General features: G+C 38.7%; 1 protein-coding gene across 1 annotated transcript in view; it reads right to left on the bottom strand.

Moving 5' to 3' along the window:
- babam2 (BRISC and BRCA1 A complex member 2) overlaps positions 1-13211 on the bottom strand; it is a 79159-nt gene that overhangs the window by 63532 nt on the left and 2416 nt on the right. Inside the window, 2 exon segments of the mRNA XM_032501322.1 lie at positions 9123-9217; positions 12647-12723. Coding sequence (XP_032357213.1) covers positions 9123-9217; positions 12647-12723 — 172 coding nt within the window.

Below are 13211 nucleotides of genomic sequence, written 5' to 3'. Positions count from 1 at the left end.
ACTGACTGACTGACTGACTGACTGACTGACTGACTTCCCTAGAGCCATGCCAGTAGTATGGTTAAAATCAACCTACCATGTAGTATTGTTTGAATAAAACTAAAAACTGCTCAAACTTAAATGTGTGACTTAGTGCATCAAACAAATAGACATTTCAACATTTGTCTCAAAGCATTGATTCTATTAAGCTACAATTCAAGTGAGTCCAAAGTATTATAAATATGGATAAGGGAAGAACTCGAGAGAAACAGTGTTTTCCTTTAAGAACTAAACGTAAACCTAAATTGGGCATCTTCGAACTGAATAGACCCAAGTTGACAGAATTATGTCTTCCTGTGCCATCCGTCTGTACCATCTCCGATCCAATATTTATCTTAGGCCAATGAGAGAGGGACTGGCATCTGAAAATGCAAGATAATTATATAGGCCAAGAGAAGATATTTGTTTTTACGTCTTAAATGTGATTTTTATAGATGCTGGCAACCTGATCCAATAAATCGCTGTAGACTTGAAAGTGTGAGGCATTAAAAAACTCCCAAGTATTAAATTAATCTCTGTTAGTCTTTAATTCAAGTGTGGGCTCACACCCTGTTCCGCCCCCGGAGAGTGCCAAGTCTAAGATCATGCTAAATTGCTCTTGTCATGTGTTTAAGACACTTGGCAATCTCAGCCCAGTGTTTTTTTGTTGTTGTTTTTTTTAACTGTGATCTGTGCAGTTTATGTCCAACCCAGAACAACTCGATGAAAGAAATAGTACTTTTCTGACTACTTTTATTGTGATTCAGTAACTTCTTTAGGCCAGTCCCAATCCCCTCTGAGAGCTGATACTATGGCCCATATGTAGGGCTGGCTATCATTCCAAACGTTTTGATACCAGTACTGATATCAATACCATGGCTTCCTAAACAATACTTTTTTTCAATACCAATTTTATAATTAAAAAAAAGAAATTACGACATTACAGCACCATTTTTTAAATTTATTTTTCAGTGTTTCAGAGTTTTTCCTGCCTGCCTCTACAAATATATATAACATTAGACAGCCAAGAACCAGCATTATTAGATCTTTTGTAGAAGCATGCTCACTGACGGTGATGAGATTTACTAGGTATTGAAATTGGGTAGTGACCGACGAGGCACTTTTTGATACTCAACACTTTAAAGGCAATATGGTCGGTGCCTAAAAAGTACTGACTTCGGTACCCAGCCTTACACATATGCCTCTTGTTTTCCCATCCTTCAGCTGGTGTTTTGCCAAACTCTTTTCCATTAGCCATCTCTGGTAGCAAACAATAGCCTGCCTACTAAAAGCATTCCCGGACCTGTCGGTGAGCCCTACCAATAATAAACTCTTATAAAAGCAGGAATGCATTATTCTCTAAAGCGGGAAGGAAGCAGGAGCAACAGTTGGTACACTATGCCCAGGTTGACATAGTCTTGCTTTATGTGCCGTCTGAGGTCCATTGTTAGAACAGTAACAGGGGACGAGCTGGAGCAGCAGATAGGAAGCGCTCACCAATGCTCGGCATTCAGGATTACCAGGGGATAACATGAAGTGGGAAATGTTTCCTTTTTCTACATGGACTAGTGCTTAGATTGGCTTTGCACTCCATTTTCATAGTGGGAGTTGTCCTGGTATCTAAATTACAAACAATGTCTCATTGTCTGAAGTTATAACTTCTCTAAGGAGCCTTAATCTTTTTTAAAAGGTGGAAATCTAAACAATTGTTACTGTGAATACACACAACAACATTTCATCTAAGAAAGCAGGATAAAGGACATGTCAATTAGACTGACTAAAGGATAAGGCTGGTAATTCTTTATTTTCTAATGAAAAACAAATCAAATCAAAAGACCAAAACCAACAATGTGTTTTCTTCTCACAATACTTTCCAACTTCCCTACCCTATCTATCTATGGCACTCAGCCCTCAGCTCATTGGCTCCTTCTTAAAATATACTGTAAATATTTAAAAATGGCTCACATATACAGTATATAGTTTAATTATTTCAAAAAGGCTAAATAATTTTAATAATAATAAATAATAATAATTTTATTTTTAGACAGCTAGGCATGGCAGCTTTTAGCAAAAGTTACTCAAAAAGGATTAAATAGAGCATTTGTTGGGGACTATTTTCAGTGGCGGATTGTAACGGACATTAGTGGTTGTAAAAAGTGGCAATGCTTATAAAAAGGAGAGTGTCACCCAATTCAATAGTAACTCATTTATGTGCTTTTAATAGTTTTAGTACACGTTAGTGGGATCAAATCATTGTCGTTAACTTCTACATACCAGATTTTACAAGACATCCAGTCAATTCTGTTGAAATGTTGTTTACTGTAAAAAGAAACGTCTCCACTAAATTAAAGGGGGGAAATAACAGTGGTACACATGTTGAGTTGATCACATTAAAAACCACCTCTTTTACCAACCAAGACTAACATCAATTAGTATGGGCTTTTCATACAATATGTCATGTGTTCCTTCTGCCCTGCAGATGTATAACACAATAAAAACATGCATATTTAGTAAATATGCATGTGTATATACAGTAGAATAGCCTACTTCTCAAAGTGGTTCAATAAATTAAGGGGCTACTAGATTGTTGTTAAGACTATAAATAGCAACATGTATCATTACTATTCAAGCCTGGGTAAAGTGGACACATAAGTGGATAGGTATACTTGTATGCTGAACCAACCAGCAGAAGCCATTTCCTTCCACTACTGAAAATGTGTTCAGCTAAACCTACAACTTGTTCAGTTAATTTACCCAAATGTAACAAGCCCAGGTTGGGGAACAGAGCCAAATAACAAATCCACACAGCGCAAAAAAGACTAAAAACCTGGAATTTTCAGTTTAACTAGACAGAGCCTGCCTCTGTACCACACAGCAAAGTACTGCAAGAAGGATAAGTGGAAACATGTTGCTGTTGTATCTAGAGAGGCCATCGAGGCTAACCCCAGGTCTTGGGTGCATACACACACAGACTTAGAAAGGTGCAAAACACTGGGGAACTCCCAAAATGTTTAGTGCGTGCACGCATCACCGGACAAGTCTAGACCAGACAAATGATACGTTGCACACAAAGAAGGGGACAGAGGGGCAGACAAATAGCAGTATTAGAAGAGTAAAAACAAAGGTGCAACTAGAGAAAACTGGTCTTATGTGCTGCATACTTACTCCTATCTCACAGTAGAAAATGAACAAAGTATTTCATGCTCTTTACATGTATACATGTTACATAGAAGTCTGTATCAATGAAGTATGCTAAGCAATAAAATACTATACAGAGACTGGGAGACAAAAGACAGCCGGCTGGCTTCTGGTTTGGAGGGGAACATTCAGATGGCTTCATCTGTAAAAGGTTACATAAGGCAGATGAAGTGAGGAGTACAGAGTCCGTTAATTGAAATCTAGCGTTTCACTTTAAATGCCTTGCATGTACTAAAATAAAATAAACTAAAATTTTCGCTTTGAGGTTGTATGCCACTGCCAAGCTGTCAATTTGCAGTTTACATCCATGTCCGTTGATACTCATATAATATATGTAAGGGACACTTAAAAGGAATTTAATATAAGGTGCTAAGTGTATTTTATGTTAAAACATGGATGCTTGCCACACATCTTCAACTCCACTCCACAGAAGATCTATACTGTCACAACTGCTTCAAGGTTAGTGTCCTTTCTTTTCCTTATTAGTTATGGTGTTGAATAATGGCCAGACAAGTGTTTATGCATGTGATATTGCATATAAAATATAAACTCTAAAGTCATCATTTATTGAATTGGGGGGAAAAACAAATAAAAATGTTATGAAATATTGCATCTTCTAAGTAAGAGATTTAAGTAGCATTGCTCTCCTCTGTCCCTCCCTCCTTTCCTGCCTCTGTCATTTCCTCTTCTCTGTTATTTTTCCCAGGAACTCGTGGGTAGACCTACTCTGTTGTATTCCTGTCACTAAGTTTGGTGAACACGTGTCTTTCCAAACTCCTCTCTAGTGCGCTTATGCCCCTCCACCCAGTTTGCATAAAGCCTTGATCCCTGTAATACTTACTGGAATATGGTGTGTTGTCACTGATAATCCACAATAGAAACAGTCTTGATATGGTTTTAATGATTGTTTTGTTTTTTAAATTGGTGGCCAAGTTTTTTTATTTAATTTCCCCAGATAGTTCATTTAAATGAAGCAATTATTGATTATTTAAACAATGAAATGGTAAGACCTGATAGGATTCAAAGAATGAGATTAAAACAGACAAATTAACATACCTAAGGAAAATGTTAATTACATTCTCTAAATTTGGAACATATTTTAAGCTTTGATTGTCATGAGGCACAAATGAGCAGACTACCTATATCCCACAGGGACATGTAGATGTGGAGTGTCCATGTGGGTGCCGGTCTCTGAATTGGAGACAATAATTGCATATAACAATATCGGATATATCGGATGAGCTATACACTTTGTATGCTTTAAATAAAGTGCTTGTCAAATTGCCACACAGCATCTGAAACTCCCTCCCCAATATCTTTTGAGGATGTAATTGGGGTGTATGTTTTATGTCAGTGTGCCCCAGTGAGCTGGCAGTTAAGACCATTTACAACCGTGCAGATGATTAATCAGACATGTTTTATTACCATGTTAAGTTCTACATTAGACCAAACATCCTACAATGATCCCTCTTATCTAGCTATAACCATGTCAAAGGTTTTTTTGACTTTTAAGTGTGGCCATTCAAAAGAGGTATAAACACTTTTACTTTTAAATGAGGTTGATAGTTTGAGGTTTAAACCAGCCGTAAAAGGGCTGTTAAACTACAATAGTTTTAGCAGTGTGTTCCAACTGGCAACTGAGTGGTACACATACACACTGTGTATGCACTGTATTCCACACTACCCTGTACTAAAGCTAGACTAGGCCAGTCCAACAACACTAATTTTGTTCCCATGGTAAAATCAACATTGCATGTTCTATACTATTTAAAACTTTACAGTGTTCACCACAGTTAAGTAATCTCTTCTAAGCCACCTTTCATTTACCGACTGGAATCAATTAAACCTTTTGGTTAGACAGCTATAAATGTGTCAGAGTGGTTAAGTAATGATTAAAGTTAGGAAGGCAATAACTACTCAATTTAAAATTTATTTCCATGTTAAAAGGAACAATGGCTCCCTCTCTGCCCAAAATAAACCAATTAGACCGGCAGATGACTTTCCACAGCCCTTACAGCATGAGATCAATATAGCTAGTGTGAGAGTTAACATGAGTGACCAGTTCAAAACAAGCCGTACAGAATGTGTATCAAAGCACTCTGAGGTGGGGAACGGCCCTGGTGGCCAATTAGCCACAATCTGGATGCCATTTAGCCTACATTTGCACTTGCTAGTGAACCCTTGCACCCTAGCAACAATGAGGTGAACCTCAATACATTTGTGGCAGACTTTGCTCATGGCTCATGGAACTGTTCTGCTATAAAAGGTTTACTTGAGGGACATGTGAGGGCCTCTCATCATCCAGCTCGAGTATTCAAGTTTCTTTCATCCCTCATGCATTGTGGTTTAAATGTTGAAAGGACTTTTCTTAATAACTGTCCAGGTTTGAAGACAATTCATTATTGTTGCTGTAGTATTTCAAGTTTGAGTGACTACACCTTTTGAAAGGTGGCCTTCAGGCGGTTCAGCAGTGTTTAAGGAAGAATTTTTGTGAGGAGGTCAAAAAGGCCCATTAGTGCTTTACTAGGGGTCATTGCTCCCCCCACCCGAGGCAGCTAACGCATGACTATTTACTGACAAACAGACTCATCACTCAGAAACAAGCCGTCATTGTTTACTAAAGTATTGACAGAGTGGCATATCACTACCGAAAAAAAATCTTTGGCGGAGCTGTATTTGGAATTTTTTACAGTATATAATTAAAGTAAAAAAACAAAAAACAAAACATCTATTACAGATGTCTGCATCTTTCCATTTGCACTATAAAACATGGCATACATGTTTACAAATCGAAATATGAAAAGCTCTGCCCTTGATTTTATGCTGGGCAGTTTGGCCCAGTGAGGTTGTAGTGACGTTATATTTTAGGTTTTAAGGGGGGCATTGTCGCAATGTCATCATTGTTCTGGCTCAAACCCCTGGTTCAGTAGGAGTCTAATTAGCTGAAATTAAAAACTTTTTCAGGAACAAGATTTCCAATATGGATACCGTACCATGCAGGGTTGACCGTGGATTATCATGTGCATGTTTTAGTCTTGTGGAGTTTTTTTTTTCAACAGCAAAACATTTCTCTGTCTAAACAAAAACATAGATAACTAACCCATAAAAGACAGGTTGACAGCAGGGGAAAACACAAGGCTAAACAGAGAAGCTAATGATACCCTTGGCCGGCTGTAAACAAGAGCACTGGGTTGCTGAGACATCAAGAATCCAACCAGCCATTGACAGAGGACCTAAAATTAGCCTAATGTTTACCCCCAGTGGCTAGGGCTAGAAACATATTGCCTATGAGGGCTAAAAGTGAAGTGTACTTCCAATTGGATCTATTTACATATAGGTCAGATGTTTACATGTTGTACAATTCATCGTAAATACACCTGGTCCATTTATCATAAAAAATGATTCTTTCTAAATTCCTACTGCCAGTGCAGATGGTAAACATTTCCCACATATGGAGGGAGATTGCTGGGAATTCAGCGTTTTAAAGAGTTAGAGGGGGTTGTACTTACTGAAAATATACAGGAAAAAGGAGTGAGTAGGAGAGGAGGATTTCAGGCAGAGAGACAGATGAAGGAGGATTATGAAAGCATGAACAGTAAAACACAGCAAGAATATGAGTGAGGAAAATAAACATGCAATGGGCTGCCAAGGACTGGCTCGGCAAAGGTACTTCCCCTTATGTGCACAGCTGGATTTGTGAGACGGTGAGCAATACTCCCCTCTCTTCTCCCAGACTCTGACACAAGCAGGGAATTTTAGCTTCTCTGTGCTAGGCCGCTTCTGAAATAGCACTGGGTAACTGCATGGTAGTCACTTACCAACAAGGAAGTACTCAATAGACTGCAGATCGCCATCAAGACCTAATAATCTCACTAGTCACCACTGTACTGAGACGATGACAGCCAATAAACATTCATTCACAAGTCAACATTGTACAAAGTACATTTGTTTATGGATTTAGAACTAAAAGGATATACATTTTCTTTAGAAAAAAAGAAAAGAAAAAATGTTTGGCCTGATACTGGTTCTAGACAAAAGGTCTAGGTCTAAATTTCCTTCGGGATGAATAAAGTATCTATCTATCTATCTATCTATCTATCTATCTATCTATCTATCTATCTATCTATCTATCTATCTATCTATCTATCTATCTATCTACCTACCTAGCGTATCACTTGAAATTGTTTCCACATTGAATGATTCTATACCCCATGATTCACGTTGAATACCAACATACAGTACCAATACAGTAGGGTGGGTGCCCCATATGTGATGAAGCAGAAAGTAAGGGTGTGGACGTTAGGGTTGTGGATTTGTACCACATCTGACTTTTTGAGGTCCGCAGTGCATGGAGCATAAAACTGTTTTCTATCACTACGATTTCATCAGCATTTCAGCATCTGAGACAGATTTCCATGTCTGGGAGACGGAAATGTATATTTTGTTGTTCCTACTTTGCCTTAAAAAGAATAAAGTCTTGAGAAGGACCCATGTGTCTGACAAGGAAGGGAAAAAAAATTAATAAATGAGAGGTTTCGTACGAAGCCCCATGTTTTCTTTGACTTTTCTGGAAGTGTGTTATTCCTTCCTGGTGTGTTGACATTACTTATTGGCCTAAAAAACGTTTCACACAGACCAAGCCAAAAACCGGGAAAATCCACTGTGATAATTTAAAGTTATAGTGCATAGTTTCTATCTCCCCCTTGAGGAATTCTAAGCATTGACAACACTGTCGCAGCATCCGCATGATACAGCCGATTACAGATTATCTTCACTCGAGCTTCTGCATGGGATAGTCACCGGATGCCACAATCTTCTGAACATGGTCATACTGAGAAATACAGAGAGCGTTGTGCGGAGCTGATAGTCTTAATTAGCTTTGTAGCAACTCATTTGGCAACGGCTTAAATGTAACGGACGTTCAACAATATCAAAAAGTTGTGCACGTGGCCGGGTTAGCTCAGTTGGTAGAGCAGGCGCACATTTTGCTGCGTGTGATTCCGTAAAGCAGGATCTGTGTGGTAAAAACATGCACTCAGATTATCTGGAATTGATGGTCATGTTGTAACCACTTTTGGTGGTGCAGCAGCTTGTATTACTCCTTAAACATTACAACCACACCCCATTGGAAACTAGACAGTGCTGATGCAATCAGTCCTTGAAAACCAGTTCTCATACATACAATTATGTCTTGATACTTTTATCTATAGATGGTATGCTTCAATCTCGCCATTTTCTGTGGACATTGCAAACAAGTTTTTTAAAAACAAACTTTAAAGGGAAATGTTTAAATGTTTAAAAGTTATAATTATACAAACTAAGATAAAAAACAAATGCCATGAATTTCCCCTAAAGGTACACTTCCTGACAGCCTAGCATTATTGTGAACCTCATAATCAGTTTAATCAACTGTAGTTAAAGTCAATCATCCCATGTGCTGGGTAATCTATACTGTCTTTATTACAGGGTAGTTCGACATACATGTTCTACATAAACTCATACAGCCCATTTATCATGTTTAGGCTAGCTTGCTCATGACTTAATAGAGACAACCTGATTTGCAGATAACAAGTAAGTCAAAACAGAGTTGACGGCATAATGAAACAACTGTGAATTATTGCAACATTTCCAGCCATCTGTGCACCCACGGTGGCTAGTTTTCTTTTACAACTCCCTGCTTCAACTTCCTCTGGCTACTGGGATCAGTGAAGTTGAGACCAGCAAATGAATGCATTTGTTTGACACTTAGGACCACATAGGAGAACAGTGTAGCAAATGAATGAAAAGATCCGGCTTTAGCAAGTGAAATTTGTTTCCACCACATTTTGAATGCAAAAAAAATAACATTTTAAAGTCTTCCAGAAAAACTTGCTAGTGTTGATTGTCACACAAGTGTAGATACTCACTGGTAGTTCTGAGGGTTCAGGGAGAAACTCGGCATCTTCTCCAAAAATAAAATCTGGTGGCAATTCCGGATACTGCGCATTGAATATGATATCCCCTGAAAGAAAATAAGCAGAATGGGTCACCAGATTGATTTTCTAATTGTGACAACATGAATTCACTTGCTTGCATTTCTATGTGTACTATTATAACCAACGTATCAAGGGGTCAACCTAAGTTTCATGTCATATGAGCATATTTGCCCTCTCTCTGCGAAAAGAAACTCCATCTTCCCATGTCATGCTGTGTCTAACTGAGCGCTGAAAGGTCTCTTTCTTTTAACAAGTGAAATATGTGTGATTTTCTTAATATTATTGTGACAATCTGCCTTATTCAAGATGTGGCAAGCAATTTTTTGAACCCTCCTGGAACCAGGGAAACTGCATTGGGAACACGTTGGCCAGTGTTGAACCTGACTCTGACATGTATTAGCTTGTTAAGGTAGCTGGCTTTTTTCAGTAGCAACCTTAACAACCGCATAACGTGCATTTGAGCTTTGGGGTCTTTTATTTAAGTACTTACAGTAATAAGAAAACTTAACATTTACCATTAAGGCCATTCAAATCATGCCAAAAAACTCAAAATTACATATGGGTACTCTTAATATAAAACACATTAAGCGGTGCTAAAATCCTATAATAATTGCACTATTATTAAGAAATGCATAATGCATTTAGAGAAAAGAAAACTACAGACTGGAAATGGCCTTCGCTGAGGCAAGGACAAGACCATGATAACACAATCACATAAGACTTTGCTTGTGCACAATGTTCTGATATCACGTTACACAATTCTATTTGTGTGCAGCAAGACTGTTCTGTTCTGCTTTTTTATGCCATTCCAGTGACAGCAAGAGGAGACAAAAGTACACATGTGGAAATATTTTTCCAGTGGAGGAGAGTCAAACAAGTAGAGGAGAGGATGTGCTGTAAATCTGTTACAACCCACTGGCAGTCTGTCGGAGACGCACTGGCATGGTTCCAGAGGGAAATGGAGGTCCTGGAAAAGCAACCTTTACAGGTCGCTTAGGCCTTTATATATTGCTTTGTTCATGCAGCCAGAGACAGCAATGAAAAGTGTAGTCTAGTCACTGCATAATGTGCCTTCTCAAAGTCTTTTCTTTCAGCCAGACATTTTATCGAGGTCATAAGGGCGTAATGTGTACAACTACAAAGGCCACAAATTGTTGTTTTGCAGAACCAGCGACAGCGGTGAAGTGGAAGGGGGCTGGTCTGGCATTAATAGTGCTTATAGTGTGCCATGTGTTTGCATGCTATCAGTAGATAGATTGATCTTGATTTAACAAACGTTATTGCTGAGGCCAAAGCACAGGAAGGTACAACAACTCGTAGAACAGCTGCAGAGATGTTGCATGCCATGCCAGACAGAGAGACCTGTTTTTGTCAGGTTTCAAGAGTTTTTCCTAAACTATGACAGATATACCGTAGATTATATCACTTTCAGGGAAAAGACAATTACATTATTAAATGGCTCTATCACAATATGAAACCGCAATTCCACATGGAAGTACATGTTTTCATATTTTAAACCTCACATCTACACATTCCTCAAGTCTAGCTACGACATCTTGACAGAGGTCACAATCATTTCTGTCTGGACAGATTTGTAGCATTTGTTTTGCAGAATAAGCAAAGCTGACTTCCCCTTGATAGACATGGGGTTTTCCCCCGAGCAGTGCCACATTTGCACCAAACTTTATAAAAGGGATAGTCTGTGATGTGGGGAGAAGATTCATAAGCAAGAGACCCTTTCAGTAAAAGTTCCGCAGCACCAACAACAGGTTGTTTACCAATATCGTTTTACTGACTAGGCATCACCAGAATCTCAAAAGAATTCATATTCTATTTGTACTTGAAGGATGCTTTGGGTGCTTTTGGTCTTACTGCTTGCTTAGAAACCGCAATTACAAAACATTCCTAAGGTGCCGCTTAGTTAACTATGCATTCTTTTTAAGGCTGGAATCCAACCTGCGATGTAATGTGACATGCAATGTAACCAAACGGGCTCTCCAGGCACTCCAGGTGAATTGTGCATTTTATTAAAGTGATACACAATGTTGACACGGTGTTCTTATTGTCGTCCATCTTTCTAGTCTCAAAAGTTCTTGTCAGAATATTTCCAGTCTAGGGCGGCCACTAGCTCACCCAGTAAGAGCATTCGCCCCATGTTGGCTAAGTCAGCGACCCGGGTTCAACTCCGAACTGTGGCCCTTTGCTGCATGTCATGCCCCATCCCTCTCCCCCTTTCATGTCTATTCACTATAATAAAGGGAAAAGCCCCAAAAAATAATCTTAAAATACTTCTTTGCATAGTGTCCTGAATATTGGCTTTGAATATGTTGATTTCCTTTATCCACTAGTGTCGGTGACTTCAGCTGGTGTTGACCTGAAACCGCCTTTCGTCTTCAAACCAGCGTACTCTGAGACAGAAGTGGATCTCTCAAAACCAATCAAGGTTGGATTGAAACGTTTTAACTGTAATACAATTAATTCAGCACTGCTGTTTCGTTTTTCAAAGCGCAGGCCCATTGTCCTAGAAAATGAATCAATTAACCAGAGCACAGTGAAAAACCTGCAAATTGAAATGCTGTGAGCACTTACAATTTGTTGATACAAACAACAAATAGATTTAAAAAAAAATGAATAAAAATTGACTTAATTGTTCAATCAGCAACAGTTCTTTAATTTGTTTAATGTAAATCAATCTAGGAATGTATTGATAAAGACTAACAAGCCTGATTTCAAAACTGCAAAGAGCCTTAATTGTGATTTATGATCTTGCTGAGCGCCACGCAGAGCTTTCGCCTAGCGTACATAAGTGGCCTGAAGTTTATACGTGTGCATTGGTGTCAATCTCCGCAGGGCCGGCACATGTGTGTGCGTGGGGAGTGTGTGGTAGAGTGAGAGAGACAGTGATGGCGATTAGCTTTGGAACACGTAGCAACTATAAAAGCATAGTGGGAGACAAAAAGTGTCTCGCCTGTGCTTTTTGACCACAGTGGGAAACCTGTAACAGGAAAGGTTAACCCTCCCCTTGATATCATGTTGTTCATGGAGAAGGAGAACCAGGTAATGAGTCGGGGGAAATGCAACACTACCAAGCCACGGCCAAGCTACGTACGTTGCCATGACTTGTAGGTAAATATTTCGAGAGGTGCATGTCAGGTTACGGCGTAGGGTCCATGTCTCTGAGTACCTTCGTACGTACATAGCCACGTTGTAGATTTAAAGCATTAATCATGCTTTAGCTGACCCCTAGTTTTACTTCTACTACTTTGTGACCTAATAAGGCAAGACAATGTTTGCTAATGGTTTCTCTCCCAAAATTATTCTTTCGTAAGTCAAAAATAACAACAACTCGTCAACACAAGACTCAACAAATACATGTGGCTATTCAAACAACATCAGAGATAAACTGGTTGCATTAGTCTGAAAATGGCAAATAGGAGAATGACTGATTTGCTTACATTTCAGGGTTTCTCCAGCAAAGGGGATGTGAAGCTTGAAGCGATCACAGCAGGGACCAGGGGTCAGAGATGTACATCTGAAAATGGGAGTCAATGAAAACAACAAAAGACATAATTTATCTAATAGTCTGAGAACATGTAACAGTAAGCATCAGCATAGTCTATCATTAATTACACCACATCTTATTTCCGACTGTAATGTTGCAAACGTAACATTGTGTTCTTTGCAGCGCCAAATCCTACTTCTTTCTTTTAATGTCAAATCCATTCTATACTTCTGTCACTTTAAGGCCTGTTGACTAACATAAAAAGATTTCAGTCATTTTAGCACAGACCTAACCCTGTATTCTGTCCTTTGTCCAATACATTTTTAAATTATTTAACGAGGGTTTGACATCGGACTGGGGCCGTGAATCTTTACTGGTCTCACGATTTGATTACGATTGCTCTGTCAACGATAAAAATCCATATCACGATGCGTCATATATATCGTTATACATGAATTTTCATCAACAAATTCCAGCAGTCAGATATATATATATATATATATATATATATATATATA

The sequence above is a fragment of the Etheostoma spectabile genome, chromosome 20 (assembly GCF_008692095.1).
Source record: "Etheostoma spectabile isolate EspeVRDwgs_2016 chromosome 20, UIUC_Espe_1.0, whole genome shotgun sequence".
Classification (NCBI taxonomy): domain Eukaryota; kingdom Metazoa; phylum Chordata; class Actinopteri; order Perciformes; family Percidae; genus Etheostoma; species Etheostoma spectabile.
This window is presented reverse-complemented; position numbering and strand designations above follow the sequence as displayed.